The sequence below is a fragment of the Apostichopus japonicus genome, chromosome 14 (genome assembly GCF_037975245.1).
Source record: "Apostichopus japonicus isolate 1M-3 chromosome 14, ASM3797524v1, whole genome shotgun sequence".
Taxonomy (NCBI): domain Eukaryota; kingdom Metazoa; phylum Echinodermata; class Holothuroidea; order Aspidochirotida; family Stichopodidae; genus Apostichopus; species Apostichopus japonicus.
In genome coordinates, this window is record NC_092574.1 from 16,897,280 (window position 1) to 16,921,481 (window position 24,202).

The 24,202-nt window shown below is 36.8% G+C and overlaps 1 protein-coding gene across 1 annotated transcript in view; it reads left to right on the forward strand.

The window, feature by feature from the left end:
- The first annotated feature begins 873 nt into the window (after positions 1–873).
- The window catches only part of LOC139980360 (proteasome maturation protein-like), a 32,634-nt gene continuing 9,305 nt past the window's right edge, over positions 874–24,202 (forward strand). Inside the window, exons 1-4 of the mRNA XM_071991981.1 lie at positions 874–1,008; positions 12,832–12,892; positions 18,235–18,336; positions 19,794–19,887. Of these exons, the coding sequence (XP_071848082.1) occupies positions 941–1,008; positions 12,832–12,892; positions 18,235–18,336; positions 19,794–19,887 (325 nt within the window). The 5' untranslated portion in view covers positions 874–940. The remainder of the gene's footprint in view (positions 1,009–12,831; positions 12,893–18,234; positions 18,337–19,793; positions 19,888–24,202) is intronic.

The following is a 24,202-nucleotide window of genomic DNA, read 5'->3' on the forward strand; positions in this document are numbered from 1 at the left end:
AGTAGTTCTACTACTACTAGCCTAGCCCAAATTTGTGATCAACAAAATTTGTAAACAGAATCAGTGTAACTTTTTTAGCAAGATGAAGTGGTAGCCCGACAACATCTTTTAAGACTACGATGCTGTAAAACTTAAGATTTTGACAACAGTATATGCAAGAACATGCCATAAAACAAAGATAAGCAATGATAAAACAAAGCTAGCCTAGTACATATGATTGCTTGCAACTATTAAGTTGCTTGGTTGTGTTTAAAACTACATTGTGATAACATTATGATAATCTTCTGACTTACCATAACTTATAAGCCTAACTCTATGGATTATCAAGTTCAAGGCACAATAGTCGCAACTCTGATAATTATGTGCATTGACAGTGCATGCTAGAGGAAAATAGTATTGGATGAGGTTTCAATTGTCATTAATATACTCCTACTGTAACTTATTAGTCAAACATCATGTCAGCCATGCATTCACAGCATATATGATGGTAATTTACCAAAGTAACAAACATTTGTCCATTTACACAAAAAAGCAGATACATAATGTACATACAAAATCGTACGGTCTTAGCATTGCGTAAACTTCAGTAATCAGTATGTACTGTATTGAATTATTATTAACTATCTGTGGATATATAATAGTAATAATATAAGAGGTTGTGTCATATGTATACAAAAAGAAAATTCAGTTGAAGTGTATGTAGATTTGTTAAGACTATGAAAACTTACATATCCACATTTCATTGGAGCTACCAGCAAAGGAAAACAACAATAACCACATCAAAATACAAGGTTATCACATTCGGATCTCTCAGAACAATTCATGCAATTCCCTCCCCGGAGTTAATGTTCTTCTTTCTTTAATTAAATCTGCTTTTGTTGTTGTTGGGCAATACATAAATGTCACTGTTGGTTTATTGCAGATTCAGTCATATTCAGTCATGGACAATCAAGAAGTTCTCCTGAACAAAGATAAACATTATGGTGTTCCTGACTTGTTAACATCAGGGTAAGTGCATCAATCACCAAATAATTGGTTGCATGTGTTTACTTCTTGTGACTCTTCTGTTGTGTTGCCAATTTTTATGCAGCTGGGTTTACTTTTCTATGTCTTTCATATTGCATAAGATATCAAATAATTCCACAGAGTAACAATATTTTCTGATATCACTAAAGTGGAAGGAAGGAGAAGGAATAGAGAAGAGTGCTTTTGAGCTTTTTGTGTTAAATCTATATGTTTAGCTGTTAAAAATACTGTAGGTGGGTCTCAGATGTAGGATTGAGGGCTCAGTGCTAAAATGTTACCAGAAAATAGGTTAGGTAGAAGAGGAAAGTGCATAATAGACTGGAGACAGGTAAGTATTGTGGCTCATAAATTCCCAAACCTGTAGAGAACATCTGAGTAGCAAATAGCATAGTGTTCATTATTTGCTAGAGACAACTTTTATACTATATTCTATATTCTATATTGTTATGAATGATATTCTTCTGGCTTGATAGTTTGATATTTTGAGGCCGGAAAAATTGAGGCTATCTACTGGCTAAATGCCAGTGGGGTTTGCAAATTGTTAGCGTTTACATTTTCTCTGCCGGTACAAAATGAATGATGCTTTTGTATTAATAACAATGGAAGTGCAAGTTGGAATTTGATTTTCTACAGTAGATACCTTGGCTATATTTAGCAAGTGGCTAACATTGTGAAATGCTAGGCCTGATTTTTATCAGTTAAACTAGCAGGTAATAAAAATGTGCATTTTAAGAGCAATTTTATGCAGAAAGAGAAACAAAAATGGTGTATCGAAATAAAGAAAGGTATACAAACTCTTGTCGATTTTTGTCTTCTATTTAATAATCACACAGTATTTCACTGTTCAAATGTAATGTGTACAGCAGACACGTAGTGTTAGTACAAAGTCCCGAGTCGTTTGCACAAATCTGTGTAAAATGCCCCGAGTGGGTATAAGCACACAGCCCACACTACAATATGAGTACATGAAATTTGCTTTCTCTGAGTACAAAATATGAGTAAAATTTCCTGAGTTTGAGAATACAAAAAAGGTACTCGAGTAAGAATATGGACAAGAGTACCCCAAGATGTCTGGTGTACAGTTAGAGTTACTTCAATACCTAAGGTGCAAAATCCTCTTTATCAATGGGTCCATATTAGCTTATACAGTATGTTAGGTTTTTTTTTTTTTTAATGTTTTTTTTACTATGTAATAGAGCCTTTGATCATGTTTTATGGAATTGTTTTTAGTTTATAAATACGTTTTATGATTGTTATTATTATTAGGCATACATATATCATATGTCATAGTGCTTATATCTAACAATGATTCACACTTTGTTAGTCTTTGTTCACACTTTGCTTCACCGTGTATTATTTGAAACAAATACAAACAAATAATTTCTTACAGTCTAATATTGTTTGTTCAGAGGTTGCCACCTGCTCAGTAAGTAGTGCTAAACAACACAGCCAATGTGTACAGTTTACTTCAAATTCTATGCCCAATTTACCCAACTGATTTACAAGGAATGTAGGGGCATGAACCTGTATGGAAGTGTGTCCTGGGCCCAAGGCGGTGGTTCTTCTTGGTCTGATTGTTCTGTACCCCCCAGTTGACAATGGAGGAGGGGGTCACACCCCATCCCCATGGCCACCTCTTTGCACTCTCCACTAGTTGATGCCATATATATCTGTTGCAATAGTGACACTACTTTGATTTTCTTGATCGGCATTTGAGAGCACATTCTCTCATTCTTCTATGAAATTTTGATCAATACTTTTGCGTAATTAGATGAGATTTATTCAAAATTTTCCCCGCAGACTGTGACGATGGATATTATAAGCAAATTTCTTTCATCTTTCTTTTGTCTCTTCCTTTTGTTTTTGGCTTTTCCAAGACATTGTGCACAGTAGTTTTTGTCAGGAGGAAGAGGTGAATTGTTCTTTTGGCATGCACGATTTGTCACCTGACCTGAGATACAATGCTGTACAGCATAATAATGTGACTTTTGACTCAGGTTCAATAATCATGCTAAGAAACAGACACAAGTTCACACAACGTTGTCAGTATTGCACAGGAATAATATACAGCATTTCAATGACAGAAAGGATGTGACAATTAGTCAAAAATCACTTAAAGGGCTCTATTTCCTAATTTTCTCACACAACCAAAAGCAAAACTCCACGAAGTGAAACAAAAACAAACGTCAGTGTTGTTTGTTACAGCATATCATAAGAGTGTTTAAAAAACTACCAGTCATTGAAAAGTAAGGATCAAATCCTTAAATCCTGCTTTAAACGGAAGCTCTTGCGATTATTTGGAACGTACAGTAACCTGGGGTGAGTGTTACTCATCAGTGCCTTGAATTTAACACTGTCCGTGTAGTACCCGGGTTGATTTCAATCCGTCCTTGTCAGAATGACGGGCGAATGGTGTGCAATCATCATCGATCTTTCTCCTGGGAGTATCATTCTTTAATTGGGACTTGTTCAGTGCTCCCAACTTGTTCCTAGACATTGCATGTAAATAACAGCTGTAGGTGGATCAAGCAAGTTCTATAGATGAACTCTATCTGAGAGAATGTGAATATGTGAGCAGGATTGAATTCCACCATTATGCTCTCTTGTCATCTGAATTGTCTCTAGGAGTAATACCCTTCAATCCCAACTGCTGTGGGAGATTTCCCAAAGGATCACCCGGTTTTAGTCTTTTTTAAGACTTTTTTCAGACGTGAATTGATGTAGTGTGCTGGAAGATTGTCAATATCAGTGTCAGTCGAGTGTAGTGTTGTACATACAAAATTTAATCATGTTGGAAGACATTTGGAGCAAACTTATATCATTCATTGGCCTAGAGGAATAATAATTAACTTTAATTAAAAAAAAAAAAATGACACAAACTTCTGATCATATTAGCTATAAATTATATGGCAGAAGCTGATTCAAGCTATATAAGCGGGAGGCTGGGGTTTGAATCCTGGTTGGAGGCTGGAAGTTTTTTGACGGTTTTAGATTTTCCAACTCAGTGCAATTTCAATAATAAATATCTATATATATCTATATATATCTATCTATATATAAATATATAAATATATATATATATATATATATATATATATATATATATATATATGTGTGTATATATATATGTGTGTATATATATATGTGTAATATATATATATATATATATATATATATATTATATATATATATATATATATATATATATATATAAATTTTCAAAGTGGTAACATTCTAGCACTGCTGCCCACATTCTCACATCCACTATCATTCAGGAATTGAAACCTAGACCTGTGTTCTTGTCAGAAGTTTTCTATCCGCAAACATCTTTTTTTTTAGTGATGACGATGCATTTTAAGTGAACATTTGCAGATGGTTGTTCTTTAATGAGACTAGAGTCAACCCCCCCCCCCCCCCTTAAGAGTTTGAAACACTTGATGTTGGGACCTGAACCTTGACCTTGTTTACTGATGCTATTCTCCTCCCTGTCCAAAAGCCACCTGTCTCTTAGGTATCGTGGGAGCGCTCAGCAAATGGTAAATTTTCATTAATTTCTTCCTGGCTACGGAAGACAGTTCTTGTAAGATTGTAGACTTTAGCAGCTTCCTCCTAAGGGAAATATTTCTTTAGTAATTTCATGAGTACAATTTATATGGATCCACGCAGAAAGTGAGATCAGGGACTTTATGTAGCAAAATGCTATGTGAGTTCGTTCATATATATTGCTTTGCATAATGCAATGGGAAAGAATTTTTTTCTTGGGGGAAAGAAATTCACAATATCATTTAAGTCGTGATAATATACTTGATGCAAACCTTCGGAAAGCTGGTCGATGCCCTGGTCAGCTAGGTAAGAAATGACATTTTGGAAATTGATGGAAAAGTAAAGTAGGTTTATAGCAAGTCTTGAAACATTTGGTTTCAGCATCACAGATCTAAGTATTTTGCTATCTTCTGCAAATGTTTGACAAGAATTTACTGTATAATTAATTTGCTCTCTTTGTAAAAGCGCCTTGAGCAGTGACTTTTGTCTATACTGATTTGGCGCTATATAAGTCTCATTTATTATTAATATTATTATTATTATTATGATTATTATTATTTTTATGATTATATCTGATAATTCTAGTACATTATTTTATCCACACACTCTTTGAATGTATGTAACTTCTTGACGGACATCTAAGGGATTTTGTGCCATTATTCATGGCCACTACAATGCCTAGAAATATTGTTACATACAGGTAAAAGAAAAAATGAAATACCAAATTTAAATAATCTTTACATTGTTTATAGTTTGAGTTGAACAACGTTCATGCTTTTGCTAACTACCAGTCAGAAATGTTGTCTGTAAAAAATAAGAAAAAGAATCAATATCCTGTAGTGTTTTCATAGATGACATCATAATTGGCACATTACCGCTGGTTATTGCTTTTGCAAGTTTGAGTTTGATATATGTTGTAGATATGACCTGCGACCAATGCTACTGGTGCTACCACTGTAGTTGAGAGAGCCCTGTAAACCTTCTGATTTGAACATACCGTGTTGACATGTTGATCAGTAAATTTAACTGAACTGTTGTCTACACTCATGTGTATTCTCATTGCCATAGGCTATACAGTATATAGCAGGAATTTGTTTTATCCGGTATCGCTTTACATAATTAGCAAAATACAAAATGGTCAAGTGGTTATACCAAGTTCTGTAAAGATGTATAGCAGTTTTCTACACAGGGAACTAAAGTATTCAATGAGTGACCAACTTGAGAGCCTTTGAAAATGCTACACAAAATTTGCACACTAAATTAGTCCGGGCTGTGTATTGTTTTAGCTCTCTGTTGACCTGAGCGAGGATGCACTTTATCAGAAGTTCCAGATTTCATTGCTAATTTTGTGGTTCTTCAACCCACACAGTAAGCAGATGCACCTCACGACCACTCACAGGTCGTATAAAAGTCACACTTCAAACAGCATGTTAAACCTCATTTTACAGATATTGTTATGCAGTTTTATGTTGTTAGTGTTTGATTAGTAAAACCACAGATTATAGAAACCATCCTTGTTTTGATCCCTCCTACTGTTGGTTCAAAATTGAAAGAATTCATCTCAACATTTTTGTTAAAGGAGTTCAGTCTTAAGCTTTACTTTGTATGAAGTTATATATGTTTTGACATTGCCAAAAGAATACAAATTAACGAATGGGTCAGTCGCATGCACATGATATGAAAGATGGGGGGGGGGGGTGGGTTGATTGTATGTGTCTTAATTGTTAATTTTCCCAACTGATTTAGGTAGTGGCATGAACCTTTATAGAAGGACATCCCTGGGCCCAAAGGAATGGGTATAAATCTTCCCCTACTGAATATAGAATATCCCCTGTCAACCATTTTTGCTCAACTGACAATGGAGGTGAGGGGGCCATGGCCCACCAACCGCCCCCCTCTTTGTACCTCCCTTGAACACCCTCCCCCTTTGCACGCGCCTCTGCAATTGGTAGCTTCATCATTTATCGAATGTCCAATAATTATACTAAATCTCTGATTCTGTACATGTATATTCAAAGTAGGAAAAATACAAGATACGTTTGCACTGAAGGTGTCGTAAAGTAGGTCCAGGTTATGGAATTACTGAGGATTGCATTTTTCAGAGATTTCTACATTTATTTGACATCAATACAACAGACTTGTTCCCAAATTCTATAAATGCATCCAGCCACTTTAAGAGACATCATCATGTCCTTCCTCTAAAATAGAAGCTATCGTTGTAAATAACTCTATTTTAATTTCACACACTGCTATTTTTGTAGTCTTTCAGACCGGGCGACTTATCCGCACCTGTTCCTGTCAAACCACAACAACTTTTTAAGTGCTGTTGATCATTTAGCAGAGGATATAAAAGCTGGAAATGAAAGATGCAATACCCATGGGGTTTCCTTGTAGTAAAATTTTTATCTCCCCCCCTTCTCCCCCTCATACACACAGTATGAGTTTGAAGTTTGTAAAAAGTTTCAAAAGTTTTTATCCTTCAAGGAAACAACCTGCTGGTTGAGATGCAGTCAAGGGAAGATTCCATCAGGTTGTCTGGAGCTCGAATACTTTTACTACGATTTTTGACAGTAACAGCTGTTGAATCTGCGTTAAGATTAAATTCATCTTGTATGGGCATGGACATGTTGTGCTGTCAGATAGGTACTGTAGACCTACAACAGAATTGTCAGCTGTTTCATTGATATTTTGACTTTTTATTGTATTTCATTGTATTTTCATTCTCACTAGGGAATTAAATATTAAATGTCAGTGAAGGAAAGAGATACCTTGGGAAAGAAGACACATGTTGGAAACTGCTAGTATCAAGTTTTCAATTTTTTTTCTTTCTGGTATCATGATTCCATGACATACTGCACAGTAGGGCATTCGGTATTCTGTCGGTGTCCATTTAATTTAACAAAATGACAAATTGTTAAAACTGTTTATATACTGGAAGGACTGTTCAATGGGTCCAGTTGGATGTAAAGGTTGTTTTCCTGTCGACCAATTGTTTCTAGCAAAGATGGTAAAAGCTATTAAAATAAAGTGAATTTTGTGATCCACTTTAGATGGATAAAAACTTCTGAAAGATTTTAAGGCAAAAATCTCTCAATTTCTGACTGTTCAGTGGCATATTGCACAATACCATTTTTACACTCATAACTTTGAGATATTTCTTTTCTTTCCAAAGTACATAAAGTTTCTCTTTCCTTGAATGACATACCTGGTCTTAAGAAGACCAATCTTAGTGCTACTGTACAATAACCTGTATGTTTTCTGTGGAGGTCAAAGGTCATTTTAGGTCAACCAAGTTTAGTCAGTTCTCTGAAATCCTTGTAAACACAATAAATACAAACCAAAAGCTTTTGTGAACTTCAGACTTAATATGTAGGTTCACATAGAACCTGCTGATCACTTTGTATCAACGATGGTCAAAATATCAAAATCTTGTATCCACATTTTACATTAAAAAGTTTTAAATATGTGGCAAGGTGCTCACTGAGCATCTTGGTTTTTCTGTTGACAATTCATTGTCAGTATGTGATTTTATTCTAATGGTTGGAAACAAAATCCTGTTTTTATTATTTTAATATTTTATTTTTTTATGATTATACAAAATTTCTATAGCGCCTTATCCAATCAGAAATTGCTCTAAGGCGCTTTACAGTAAAATACATACAAACATGATATATAAATATATAAATCGATAATGTACGGTATAAAATGGGTAGAAAATTTGTTATATACAATCTGACAATAAATTGTATAAAAAAACTGCAAATGGGAAATCGAAAATTATACAAACAAATTCTTAAAATTTAAAATATATATATATGTGAAAAATTTAAATTTGAAAAGCGCTATAAATGCAAAATTGTGTCTCCTAAGAAGAAATGCAGTTTTCATATCTACCCAGTCCAATACTAAGTACTGGTAACTTCAGACATGACACCCTGATGCACCCCTGCCACTGGGTGATAACTCAAATCCACACCCACAGAATCCTCTACCTACCCGCAATCCACGAACGGAGGTTCGCACATGAGACTTTCTTATCACTTGGCATCATTCTTTATAATTTATATGAAATACCCTATGAACCAGTATTTATTCCCCCTCCCCTTTTCTGTGCTTGCTGTTGTGTAGTTATTAGTTCAAATGACCTTTGACAGCATATCATTATCATATCATTAATACCCGAGTTTATGAAAGGATCTTTTTGGATTTAACACTCCTCAAGCAATTTGACATCATTCCCATCTGTGCAATGACTTGTCACCCTGAGAAGTTGAGAGTACTGCAAATGCTATACTCTTACAGTAGCAGTGTTGCAATGGTCTCTTTGCCATTTGATACCAAGATAAGGCAAATTCTGTAATGATAATTTTGTTTAACTAGGCCATCTGGGCTGTAAATGTGGGGGATGTTGGCCCCTTTGGTACATTCGAAGTTGCCTATTTTGACACAGAATAATGAAAAACATATCAAGTTTCTTAGGTAGCTGAATTACTTTAAACATAAGAAGTTGTGGTAATATGATACTTTGCCACAAACTTGTTTGGCTGGATTCTCATGTCAATTTTGTCCGAATCCCTCTGGCAATGTATGAAGTTGAAGACTTTGCAATGATGTGTTTAGAAAGAAAAATAGTTCTCCAAATACCTGTATTTGGAGAAAATATATATCTTCAGTCTAAACGACAAAGGTTATAAATTTTCAGGCCCACTTAAATCCATCTTAAATATCCAAGAACGTTGTGGAAACTCCAGTGTTGTTTGAAAGTACAAAACCAATCTAACCGAGATTTTTTTTCTCACAGTCTGTGGTTTGAAAAATGGGCCTTTAAAATTTCAGAAAATACTGTGTGTCTGTTGACAAATGAATTTATTTGTTTGGAAAGTTTTGAAAATACAATATTACTATCTCATGTGCTGGAGAACATGAAACTTTCTACTGTCCAAATAACAGTCTGAGTTTTCTAAGGCCAGAGGAACACCTATTGGAAGATTATATCTTCATTCCTCGGAATTCTACAATCAAGAGGTGACATCATTGATTCAGTCTTTACGAAATTAATGCTCCGCTTGGACCTTGTCCAGATCTAGTATACTTGAGGAATGTTAGAGTCGTATCAAGTGTAGTTAAATTAATTGATAAGTACCATGTGACCCTCTCACGGTGAGACTCCATCCTAAAATTATTATCTATGAACGGAACAACCATTTGCCGGTTAAATAGCTGGACGATCGCTCAAAAAGTGCAAAGACTGGTTATTGATAATTTCCTTTGAGTTAAGAGAACTCGACGAACGAACAAATGAGTTCTTCTTTTGGCTTTAATATTGGTTACAAACAAATAACACCTGTGAAGCGTTAAAGAGAGCTCTGTAGGAGATCCTAAAGGCAAAAGTACACCAGTGTCTAATGTATCTACTACACTTTGAACTGACTGTACCCCACCGCCAATAGCAAAGTACAGTACGGTTTATAGTATAATGTCATTATTGGCTTTCCAAAACTCTGCTTGCTAAAGGTCTGCTGTATTCTAGATTAATGAGTTTTTCAGTTAGATAAAGGACATTAGACATGAAGGGGGCTTCTCACTTAGAGAGAATAAAATATTAAAGAGTTGCCAAAGGGCTCCTGGTCTTTGACATATTCGTAAATTTGCAGGGAGGAAGAAGTTTAAAACCAAACCTAGCTTAGTAGTAGGCAATTGACCCAAAATTTATGTTTGATTGTATTGTTAGTTAATTCAAGTTTTTGACATGCCTTAAAGTAACAATGACATTGGTTTTGGAGTCCACACTCTTTTGTGTACATGAACCTTGAAAATATGAAAGAAAAAATAAAATGGAAGGTAAAAGGGTTTCACTAAATTGTTGCACTATGACATTACACATTGATCATGAAAGTATTCCCCTGATGAATGCTTCCATGCAATGACAAAATAACAGCCCTCTGAAACAACTCCCCCTCCCCCTCACCCCTCCCCCCTCTCCACTTGATATTGCCCAGATGGAGCAAGCTTTCTTGTAGATATTTACAAAGGTAGTTCATAACAAAGATATCTAGATATTGTATCATCTCAAGATGATGGTTAGGGTTGCTTTTACTTATAACTGCCGATATTAAGTTAAAAACAATGACTCCCTGTATTCTGTTTCTTGTGAGTTCCATGGAGAGAGTATGGGGGAGGGAAGGGTAAAGTTACCGGCACCACTTAGATTTCAGTGGCTGCAGCAGATGATTGGTTTGATGACGACTTATATAGCTGTTCCCAGACATACTTAAAACCAGTTTATGATTCATGTCTCTCTGAACGAGGACAAACATTTCTGTGTAAAAAAAAGAGTGTTTTTGAGTTGTTTTTTTACCCCCAGTTCTTGAAACCAGACATGATTGGAATATTGTGTTCATGAACGTAATGGTTAACCTGCCATAACCTGTCTCATTTCTCCTTCCTATATGATGGGTTAATTGATTCGGATATCACCTGGTGACAAGGCAGGCAAGCCCCAAATTGATGCCACCTGGATCTCCAAGGGACTAGGGGTTATGTCACTAACCTCCACCCTACATCCTGCTGGGGGGATGAGAGATTAGAGCTACATTCATCTTGAAAAACTGAGATATAGTAGAAAAATTGACAGTAATAGTACTTAATTGTTTAAAATGTTGTTGACAATTTTAGGTTCCTGTTTAAAGGGGTGTAAACAGTAAAGGTGGTACTTTATGGGATGTTTTTAGGCACAAAATTATCATTTAAAGAAACAAAATTTGTAGACTGTTTAATAAGAAAGACAAAAAAAACTGCCAGTCGAGGTTGAAATTCTGCACTACTCAGAAATGTTGAATTTAAACAGTTGAGGCTCATCATTTAAGCAGTGGTTGGACTACTGGTAGCACTCTCCATTAATAATAAGAAAAAGAAAAAAAACTGCCAGTCGAGGCTGAAATTCTACACTACTCTACACTACACTACCCCTCACCGGGGAGCTGAACTGTTAGCCGTTCATGGCACCTTCAAATTTCGGTATCATGAACATGCAGATTGTTAGCTATGAGAGCAAGATTTCATTAAGTTCTATAAACAAGCCTCTTTACAGAAATTTTGATATGCAGCTCTATGATGGGCTAAATTAGTCTTAAGTTGCCCAAGTTTACCCAATATTTGCACATTCATGGCATATGAAATACAAGACGCCAAAAACTCAAATCTGCTTTGCTAACTACAGTAGTAAAACATATATAGAAGGATGTCCTATTGCATGTTTGCACTTTTCCTGAGGGAGAAAAATCAAACAGATTGATATGGACTCTACAAGCAGTATGCCACCTTCTATCACAAGCAACTGGTTTGTTGGCCATAATAGAGGGACATCCATCAGTCTCCAAATTTTGACCAATTAAAGTCAAATCAAAAATATCTCCTACTGTATTGTTGTAAATCAATTTAGGCCATATTTATTGTTTGCAGTAGTCTTTCATACCATAGGGAAAAGTTTGAAATTAAAGTGCATAAGAGAAACTGTCCTTAAATGAATATTCCCTGGGATATTACTGTGGGAGGTCGAATGATATAAAGTTCAAAGGTCATCTGACAGGTGCATTTACACAGAAAGAGAGCAGAGGCAAAGGGCATTATGAATCCATGATCAAGTTGTATGTGGTTTTGTAATACATCCCATCTCAGGACAACAGCTGGATCTTGAAAAGATGAAACTGTGGATATGGAATAGCCTTTTTATTGGGATAATTTTACTGTGTTTGTAATAAGGTAATTGGTAAAAAGTGTTTTTTTATTTCTTCAGTATAGGTGATTTTTATGTTAGTTGTTTGGTAAACAAGACACTTGGGTATGTAGTAAAGATGAATTTAAGTATGAAATGTCCATTAAAAAGGGAAACCTTGAATACAGACCTTATCAGCTTCATAAGAAGGAAACATTGCAATTATAATGCATTATTAACATGTTTCTTGAGACACTTAGAAGAAATATCTTTCTTCCTCTAGTTTGTGTTGCCTGTGTGTAGTTTGGTGGACATTTCTGTGTGTGTGCTAATTTTCCCTTTCAGCTACTTTTACTGACTTTGCTTCGGTGAAATTGAGGAAAATTTTATATTTTTCGAACGGGAGGGGGGGGGGAGGGGGGCAAGGGCCTAAAATGAAATGCAAAAAGATCACTTACAGAATATCTTCATGTTGATTTTCATTTTTTCGTTAGAGTTTTATGACTTTTATCAATTTAACCTCAGCATGTCCTCTCTTTATCTTTCAGACCCTCGAGTGTTAAGAATGATTTAGTCTCTTCACATCCACTCGAAAGATCAGAGAAAAATGTAAGTGTAATATTTTTTTTCTAAATTTGATGGTTCAAGTTTTAATAGCTACGTACAGGGAGTTGCGGTATGTAATATTGTTGTTTACATGTCTGTTTGCAACCTTGTGATCAGGGTGCATCAGTTCATGATTTTACCTATCTCTTCATGACATCTGCACTCTCGCTCTGCGGTGTCACGAGTGACCTGGTAACCTTTTGACCTCTCAACCGACATCCTCATTCTGCCATCCAGATTGGCTGGTCGTTTGATCTACAAAGCAGGTCAAGATCGTTGCGTATCTTTTCTGTTGGTAACCAGCCTTCCTTGTTTTGTTATTTTATGTGGAGACACCGAGGTACAGTAGGTCTTAAAATTCATCGCTCATAAATATCCAACCAGGTAAGTTTGGGAATTTTGCAGGATCCAACCTCCTCAGACTAGCTTCCCATCTCCTTGATGTACCTATGTAATTATTGTGTGTACTGGTTGCAAGACATTGTTCCTTAAGTGTGTCACACTCCATAACCTAACATATGTTATTAAGTGTCTGTGTCGTCAGTTTTCAGGGCTCTTCTTGTTGGGATTGCTCTTTTCGGTTTTTCTAGTCATTTCCTGTCCTCGAGGGGAATGTTCACAATTTTTTCTCTTAGCTTGCAATCATGATTTTGGCGGCTTCCTTTATCCGCTAAGGTTTGTTTACAGTATTAAATATTGCTAAACATTGGTTGCGACACGAGTATGGTAAAATATTTAGCACTCGAGTATCAAATACTCAACTAAGACAAGAAGACACCCTGTAGTTTGATCTCGGCATACAAATTTTACACCCTCGTTTACATAAACATCATACATGGTGTAACTTAAAAATCTGGAAATCATGTTAGCTTTGATAAGATGATCAATAATTTGTGTATATCAAGTCCTGCACAGTGTAATGTAAACAAATTATCCCATGGCTAATTAATTAAATTTGTTGATCATAATTCATACATGTGATTTAATTTAGTTCCCTGGAGAGAAACTTGTCTGATGCTGTACAGGTAGGGGCCCCTCAGAATGTAGGTGTTTTTTGTAAGTCACCTACAGCTCACCAGTTTTACATTATTGGGTAAAACAATGAATAATTATGAAGATTATCTATTAACTTAGATTGCATTTGGGTCCAAACATGAAAATATTTTTTTTATTATTTTTTTTTTGCATGGAGAAAAACCACACTAAAAAACACTTGCCCCTCAAAATGCTGGTCAACAATTTTGCTAATAATTTTCCAGGAACATGATGAATTAACAACAAATTTTGACTGGTTCACTCATTTTAAGCTCTCTAAGAGTTATTTAAAAATTGATTGTGTTTCTTGCATTTTTTCCCACTGAGGTTCCCAAAATGCTGGTGTATTGCCCCTCAGAATGCTGATTTTCCCTAATGAAAAATACAAAACATGACACCTCCTTTACAAAAAAATTTTTTTTTCCCATTCCTTGGCATATTGACAGTCAACAAATGGAAAAATATTCCCACTTAAGTAATAAAAGAGCAAAAGTAACCAACAAACATCCTAAAGACAATTAACAATACTTTGGATTTCTTCAAACTCAACTATCTACACTTGTACATATGGCTCCTGACATTGCTGTCAAGAACATTCCAAATCAACAACTGAACGTGGTTCTCAAACACATGAATCCCTGTTGTACAAGTGATTAGAACGACAATTAGCAGCACAGAAGGTAGCAAGACCAGTTGTCATTGTTTCTGGTGGCCACAGTTCCAGATTTGATATTGAGGTGTTGAGGTTCTTGAGAGCAAAAGAAATGTATCTTTTCATCACTCCACCTGATACCACTGGAGTCACACAATTACATGACCAAATCAATCAAAATTTGCACTGTGAATACCATAACAGCAAGGGAGAACTCTTTTCAGCGGAATGCACAGTCAACAGGGATGGTTTCATGAAGAAATTGGCAGATGTTTGGCCACGGTGGGCAAACAAACTTGAAATAATAAAAAATGCAGCAAAACGTGTTGGTGTAACCATGGAGCTATAAATCCCAGGTTTATAGCTCCATGGTGTAACTAAACATGGCCTGAGTGTTGAATGGATGCAAAAGGACAAATTTGTTCAAGCATCATCTGTTATTCAAGATGAAACTGATGAAACAACAGGACCTTCATCATCAACTTCCAACACATCAATCATCAATGGTTGAGTCGCCAGTTGGCATCAAGAAGTACACCAAGCAGTACTATACGCAAAAACTGGAGAACTCATTAGAAACCATCCAGAAGCTTGAAGATTCATTCAAGAGTACACCATTGGAGGAGATTGATGGACTACTGACAATTAAGAAAGTGAAGCCAAAACCAAAGGTAACAAGTAACATGAGGGTAACTCAAGTCTATGGATCCATGGAAGGACAACAAATATAAGAGTCAGTGGAGTTATTGAATAAAGGGAACGAAGCAAGGGACAAAGCCAGACAAGACAATAAGTTGAAGAAACAGTGTAATCTAGAGACATTTTTGAAGATTAAGTCACATTGTGTTTGCTTGAAACCAGATGGCAAGTGTGAGGCAGAGAAGTTGAAACTGTGTCCCAAATGCTTGAATGTGCTGGCTTCCCAAATATATGCAGTAAAGCTGCATGTAAAGATGAAAATGGAGTTAAGCCTGATATGATTTTGCCTGCTTGCACACAAGGGAAGCGTGTGCGTCGGCGACTTCTTGTTGATGACTCATCTGTTGAAGAGATGTCTGTAGATGATATTGAGGTTGAAGGTGCAGAAGAGGTTGAGGTTGATGGTGCAGATGACGTTGAGGTTGAAGGTGTAGATGCTGTGGAGGTTGAAGGTGTAGATGTGATGGGGTTAAGAAGGTTGGATATGAAGGATGTGAAAGTGTCGGTGGGTTAAGGTGAAATATGAAGAAGAAGTGTTTATTGGTAGAGTTCTACAAAAGGTGGGAGATGAAGTCTGTGAGATGTTTAGAGAAGCCATTTGGAGTAGATAAGGGTATGCCACAGGAAATGGAAAAAGTGTCTGCTTCTATATTTTATGGTGAAGTGTATGAAGCAGAAGTGCAACCAGGGATGGTGAAATGTGGAAGAATGTAGAAATACATTTATCAATAAACATGTGTTTGTGAGATGAAAAGTTGATTAATTTTATAGTTTAGTTATTACCCTTTACAAGTTCGTCTTTTCTGATGATGCTTTATTTGTTTAATTAAAGTTTCAATGATAAAGTTGTTTATTATCTGTTAAATATAAATCATTACAGTTAAAAACAGATTGTTCTTTCAGCAGCTACATGAAACTGTTACATGTGAATGTAGGTCCTTTAAAGTGTAATTAATATTTGTTTATACTATATGTGTGTGGTACTGTATTTTGCGCCAACCCATAAGCACCCACCCAGTTGAACTGACCCACAATGTTAAAAATCTTAAAGGTAGCAAAACTTACATCCAAATGAGATCTTCATTTATATAGTAGTCATTTTGGCAGTATGTTGTGAATTGTACGTATCTTAGTAAATGTAATGGACATAGAATTGAGGGAATACTGTAGAAGGAAATAGTAAATATTTCTCAGAACATTTAAAAAAAAATGAGAGCAACTTATTTAATGTAGTTAAATTACAAAATATGTGAGGTTAGTGTTTATTTTTGGTGTTATTAGTGTAAAATTATATGTTTCATGTAAAAATAGAGTTTTGATATTACACTATAATGGATTTATTAATTTTTCATAATTTTTTTTATTGACCCTCAAAACGCTGGTTTAATGCCCCTCAAAATGCTGATTCTGATCAAGTAATGATGTTTTCAAAAATATCAAGTTACGTACAAAGTGCTATATTTCACTGATCATCATTCTACAAACAGGTAATTTTGCAATGTAAATTACCCCCTAGTTGTCCGTTTTTGATGCAGTGCCAAGAAGGTACACTTCAATTAATAGCAAATTTTAGATGCACGGTTAGCAAATAGATGATTGTACCCATATTTTTTTTTGGAAACTATGAAATAATTTTTGAGTTGTTGGCAATTTTAAATTCATCATACATATATCCTATCTAAAAAGTATAATAGAAAGTTCATGACAGGTTCAGTTTTTTTTCTAGCCAATAATATTTGTTCACCTACATTTTGAGGGGCACCAGCATTCTGAGGGGCCCCTACCTGTATATGCAATAAGATTTACCATAAAGTGACATGTTTATCTTCCCTGTACAGAGAGAGATAGAGAGAGAGGACATCCAGTTGGTTCCCTTCCCCTCTAATCAGACAGTGACCTTTGACCTCATGTTCTCGCTTTGTCAGATTTTGTTTAGTCTAGCTTGGCTCTCTTCCCTCATCATCAAGTTTGCAGTTGGTCTTGGGGATGAATTGTAGGGCAGGCAGGAAGTCTTAATCATATTTATCAGTCTTGTGATATCTCTAAGAAGTGGGCGCTGCCCGGAAAGGAACAGCTGTTGAGAAAATCAGGAAGTTGTTCAGCCCTGGGAGTGTGAAAAGTTAAAGAGCTAGAAAAAAATTAAAAGGGAGAAAAAGAGAAAATGGAACAATCCATTTTACCTTCGAAAACATGTACCTTCAGAGATCAAAGAAAAAGCCCCCCCCCCCAAAAAAAAAAAAAAAAAAATTAGCATATCAAGAATTGACATGGTTTTGTATGTTCTATGTTCAATAATGAATTAATCATGAATAAATTAATAATTCAGTTCAAGTCGGTAGGGTGTGCTGACAATGGCACTACACTATGAGATTAATTATTCTAATTTAACAGAAGCTGAGCAATGTTCATCTCTCAAAGTTAAAAATAGACTACATGTATGTTTGTTTATCTCAAAAAGGTACCTCAGAGTTTGTTCACCCTGTTCAGCATCTAAATTTGTAGTATAACCTCCATAATTGGATACTTGAACAAAAAGCTCAATTTGAGTAGATTGGAATATTTCCAATTCAAATAATGAAGTAAAACTGACAACTTTTTTGAAATGATGAAGGTTAGGCGGCCTTACATTTTGATCCTATTCCTAGCAGGATCTTCTTCAATGGCTCGCTAACTGAAACAAAAACAAAGTAAAGACACACGAACAGACAACTAAATTGGACAATTGAAACGTTGACATTTTCCAGTGCTTTTTAAAGTGTTTTAAAGTGTCTGAGCATTGAAATGATTGAGAGACAAATGGAATCATTGTTCATTAATTTCCCAATTAACCTTAATTTGGTGATAAACTTGAGAAGATTAATGTGGTTGATTGTATCTTGTTTTTGAGTAATGCTTCATAGATTTGGTAGAATTTTAGGATGCCCATTGACTGTATTATGTACTATCATTTCTCTTGCAGTACACACAGAGCAAGCTCTCTCAAGAGATGCTGACCCTTCGAAAGACCCAGGGCCTCCATGCCCCCCTCAAACTGAGGATGGAACAACAAATAGTTCAACAGGTTTGTGGTGTAAAATGCATTGAGGCTTGAATTATGATGTAAGGGTGAAGCAGGAGAAGAAATGGAGGGTGTTGGTAACAGGTTAAAGCTGGAATCATAACAATATGTTGGCAGGTGGGAAATGGTAGGAAGCAGAGAGATTGGGTGCTGAGTACTTTAAGGGACATTGGTGGGTAAAGCAAGGTGAAGGAAAGGTGTCAGGGTAAAGTGTGAAAAGAGAATCAGAGGTATTGGGGGAGGAGGTGGGGGGGGGGGGGTGAAGGCAGGATACAGAAGAGAAGAGACAAACCTTCTAAGGGTGACATGTATGATAAGCTACTTCAGGAGGCAGTGAGATGGGAACATTTTCTTTGATAGTTTACAATTGACTTTCATTCATCAGAGAAGTAGCCAGCTTTCTTCCACAACCATGTCATTGGCAAACATCTAGTCAAGTATGGTTTACCCTCCCTCCTCATTTAACTTGTCTCTCCCATCTTCATATGCACTCCGCCATCTATCTTACAGAGGAAAATAAGAAAGATTTAGTACTGCACCCCTACTGACCCACTTCCGGGTCAACACCTGCTTCCAAATCTACCATTGTGACCCGACCTACATCTGCAATTCAAAATTGCATCGTTCAAAGTCTGTTTGGGATCATTCCCTGTTTTGAACTCTTTGGATCCAGAGGTTTCCCTCTTTGTTAAGTTTTCAGTTTTACAAGCACTTACAAATTATGCCTCCAACAGCTGCATTAGAGAAGGTACAGTATCTGAGTTGATTTGGGTACAGTTTGACTCTAAGAGCCATATCCCTTTTAAATATCGCAGATTAAGTAAAAAAAATTCTCATGGCGTGCTTGTAATTGTTGTTTAAATACAAGTAAAAAAGTGTCCTAGCAACGAAAAAGTTTGTTTCATGGAATAGAATTTTGATTGATAAAATACTTCACATTCAATTTCAATGAAAAAATCTCTGACAGTGTCTTCAAGAGTTTAACCAATTGCCCATCCTATCTTGATTAGTTCTCTGTTATTCTGCCAAAATTGTGGACCGAACTCCAATTAACCCCTTGCTATGACTTCTGAAGATGATTTGAATCTTGCAAGTTTCTGAAAGAGCTTTTGGCTGGATTTCTTCTAACTGTGCCTAAAAATTACGATTCTCATGCAGACGCTAGCCTCATCAAATCTGACATAAATCTGTCTTCTCCTTCCTGCATTTGCATACTTGTTTCTTCGGTTCAAGAGTTAAAAATCATATGGTTGGGGGGGGGGGGGTGGTAGGGGAAGGGTTTAGATGAGTTAGGTGAAGCAGTTCTAGATCTGCTACATTGAAATGCAATCTCATCTCTTTCCGAAAATTCTGGAAGTCCCCATCTTGAAAGAGAGATGAGCTTTTTCCTGTCTGAATTTTAATCTGCGCCGTTATCAAGTCATGAATTTACTATTAATGTTGTGCTTTTCACGTTACAGATCAACAGAGGGCCATCTTTAAGGAGTTCTAATGCTTTATTTGATGCTCTGACTGGGAGAGATGAAGACATTGGCTTTGAAGATTTTTTGAATGGTAAGACTCTTGAGGATGAACAAAAAAATTACCATAGGGATGTATCCCTGGATGATGAACATGAGTTGGGGGGGGGGGTGAGGTGGGGGGTGGAGATACCTGATATAAACCAACGGCAATAACCTACTCCTTCTCCCCCCCCCCCACACCCAGTTAAATACACATGTAAACCTCATCCCCTTACCTGGAGCTTCCATTCCCCTCTGAGCAAATCAAGATGTAAAATCCACTCTCCTCTACCTTTTTAGCAAGGAAAAATATGTAAAAAGTCAAAGGCACTATGCAGAAAACCTTGCCTATTTTTTTTCTTCATTTTTTTCTTTCTATGTTTGTCTGTTACTTTTATTTTTGAAGTATATACAGTCCATTGTCTTTCTTTGTGATCAGCCATTGTCTGATGTTGTGACTAGAGACCGATTTAGTCAGTTATTATCCATTTGCTAACTATTAAAAGTTCCATCAGTACTGTAAATCCAGTGTTAATTACTCTGCCGATGCTGCCTTGCAACATCGAGAGTCCATTGTTGACTGTTTGACTCGACCAGGGGCTTCATTGTTCAGAAAGCTCTAATTATCCAAAGAAGCTAACATGAGGATCTTGTATAACATACACTTCCTACTCTGATAATGTAACACTTATTTTGTTTCCTCGGGAGTCACGAGTACTTTTTCGACAAAGAAGCCAACAAAGGCATCTGTCGCTCGTTTTTTATGGCAACAGGTCTACGAAATGGCTCGTTCATGCCGTTGGCATGCTGTATTTCTCACGATGCAATTGTTACTAAGGTAACAGGCAATAAGAGCCAATGGGAGGAAAGTGAGGGGGGAGGGTGAGTGGGTGGGATGAAAAAAATAAAAAGAAGAAAATGACAAGAAATGATAAAATTGTTGTTTGTATTGTCAAGATGAAACAAAATGTCTCGAAGAATTAAATAGGAGAGTGAAATTTCAAGAAAGTTTTCAGAGTGGATATATTAATTCAGGGTAGTTGCACATTAAATATATTAAAAGGTTTATGCTAAAGAAAAAATGAAATAATGGGAAAGGAAAGGAAGAGAATGTTTTAAAAAGGTGGATGTAAATTAGATGATGCTATCAGAATGTTTTAAAAAGGTAAATGTGGGTAGAATTTCAAAGAAAAGTGGATCCTTTTTTTACAACTTTTTTTGTACTATATTTGCACTTTAATCATATCAAAAGTGTTTTCCCAAAACAAAAATAAGAGAGAAAAGCCATCTGGCTACTTGCTGTTTTAGAAGCATTGTCTTGCTTTTCTTGCTTCCTGCATTATCTGATGGAAATGCATTTCGTTCAAAGGTGGGATTTGTGATTGATGATGTTTTTGTCTTTTGGTGAAGGGATAGAAACAAAAATGGAAGCCAAGATGGCTTGGTGCCATGAATGTTTTTTGGGGGGACCAGCAGCAGGGTTTAAGAAAGAAAAAAAAAGGTAAATGAAATGGAAAACTCCTGTAGATTTTCCGAGAGCAGAGAAACTCTGGTGCTGCAGATAAAGATGTGACGTTTAACGTGTGACAGTATGTGTTCAGTTGAAAGCAATAGCTGTCTGTTAAATCTGTTAAACAGTATCAGGTGATTTGTCAGTCTTAGCATCTCCTCTTACCTAGAGCTATTCAGCTGTTAAGAGTAAGTCAGATTGGAAACAGATCTGAATAAGAGCTGATCAAACCGTGGTGGTACAGTAGGTCATAAATAAAGTTAGGCTATAGATGAAAAACTGGGGAAAGTATCAAGTTGCTCTGTCAAAATGTCCAAATTGGGAAGATCAAACAGGATTTGAAAGAGGCCACACTGGTTGTTCATTGAGAGAGAGGAAAACTTCAAAACAGAGTAATTACAATTAAGCTTCAAAAATAGACTCATTCTGGGCTCTCTAATATACTGCACTGTCTACAAATTGCAGATCTAGGCTAAATATAGAAGAAAAAAGAAGTTAATTTGGAAAAAATCATGGAGAGGGATGAAAGGAAGGAGGGAGGGAAGGATGGAGGGAAGGATAGAATGAAGGAGGGAGGGAAGGAGGGAGGGAAGGATAGAGGGAAGGAGGGAGGGAAGGAGGGAGGGAAGGAGGGAGGGAAGGAGGGAGGGAAGGAGGGAGGGAAGGATAAAGGGAAGGAGGGAGGGAAGGATGGAGGGAAGGAGGGAGGGAAGGATAGAGGGAAGGAGGGAGGGAAGGATGGAGGGAAGGAGGGAGGGAAGGAGGGAGGGAAGGAGGGAGGGAAGGAGGGAGGGAAGGAGGGAGGGAAGTAGGGAGGGAAGGATGGAATGAAGGAGGGAGGGAAGGAGGGAGGGAAGGATAAAGGGAAGGAGGGAGGGAAGGATGGAGGGAAGGAGGGAGGGAAGGAGGGAGGGAGGGAAGGAGGGAGGGAAGGATGGAGGGAAGGAGGGAGGGAAGGAGGGAGGGAAGGATGGAGGGAAGGATGGAGGGAGGGAAGGAGGGAGGGAGGAGATGGGTAGGATGGATAAAAATGTGGGAAGAGGAAGAGGCAGAGTGAGAGGAGGGAGGGAGAGAAAGAGATGAATATATATGCAATGTTAGATGTAATTACTTTGCTTGGTAAGTTAGCTACAATTGGTGCAGTAGGGGAGATGAGTTCGCCTTGAGTTATTGATTGCATAAATACAAACCATTGATATTCTTGGTTACAGTTATGATATCTTCACACCTCACTTCCCTGTCTCTTCACCACATCTGCACTCTGGCTTCACTGTGTTTTGGAATCTTCTTATGTTGCAGTGACACAATCAGTGTCCTAGTACATTTGTCGTAATTCAGTCCTTGAGTGGATTTTCATTCGTAGACTGGTTACTACAGGGATTAATATAGTGTTAGGATTTTGAGTAGTAGTTTTGTAAACAGATATATTTTCTCTTACAAAATACTATGGTTCCTTTATACATACAATACCAGAAAAAGGCTATACATATTTTACATGCCATCTTTGCATAGCATTTCGCGATTCCGATACCGGAAAATTATTCCCTGTAGAACCCAAAACGCCTAACTTTTCTTCAAAAGTCACTATTAAGTGCTATCCTCTTCTTTCTAAGTTTATACTTTTTGACTTTCTTTGAAGTATTTAACTTGTTGTAGAATTTTTATATAACTTGTATGATCCAGCATGCTACCATTGACGAGATAGCCGTACAGAAGATAATATTAATATTGTAGGCAGTGAATGGCGCTATTGCAATATAGAGAGTAATGATGCAGGCGCTCAGTACTGAATGAAAATCCTATGTCAGCTACCGTTGCATGTTCTGATACAAATCCCTCCAAATATTTTATGGGGGGGGGAGGGGAGGGGAGGGTTGGTGGATGATTGAGACTCTTAATTAAAATCGAAACGGATCCATCGCAGTTTTCACTGCCTGCATTTGAAAACATGTTGCTTGTTTTGCGGTTTTACTCTAGTGTTTCCCTTTTCATATTCGACAATGAGAAAACCACAGGACGTACGTTATAATTGCCGGATCATTGAAGTGCATTGACTTATATTAGGTAGTAGACTCTCTCTCTATGCAAGACGACATCCCTGACTCACATTGTGACACACGTTGCAACGACGATGATGTACACAACAGGTACTAGTGCTAGTGTCGTATTGGTGGGGATAACCGTCCAGCCTGTGTGTTTAACGAAGGGTTTAAGTCTCTTCATTAATTGGGTGTTACCAGGAGGGAGGGAGAGAGTTGATTGGAAGGGCCAGCGTAGTAGGGTGCAGTGGAAAAGTTTTGCGATAGTTAAGGGCATTATGAGTAAACAGATCTGGTTAATGTAGTGTAGCCTTTTAGGGAATGTGTGCAAAATAGTGCAGTCAACCAGAGTCGACTGTTATCTCCAGTAATGAATACGGATGTTACGATTCGAACAGAAGATAAAGTCAATTATATTTATAATAAGACTTGCGGTTCTCTTGTTAACGTTATAAATGTTGCGAGGGAATGTTACCGCTATTTTGTCCCTACTTGTAGAAACTGTGTCATGACCTGTATAATATTTCAGAGCAGTTTGAATACTGGTCTTGCAAAAAAGCATGTTGAGAGAGTTGGCTGCAAGGGAAAGGGGGGGGGGGAGGCCCTGGGTAGGTGGTGTGGGATAATTTAAACATGAAAGAAAAAGAAATTTTACCCAGGAACTCTGGAAATATTTACAGTACGTAGCAGCTATCAATCTCATTGTTTGCTCGGGATCGGGATCGACTCGAAAGTTTTTTTTTTTTATCAACAAGTCGGTCAATTTTTGTTAAGGCAAAATTTTATAATGTTGTAGATGATTTGTGTTAATTATTTAG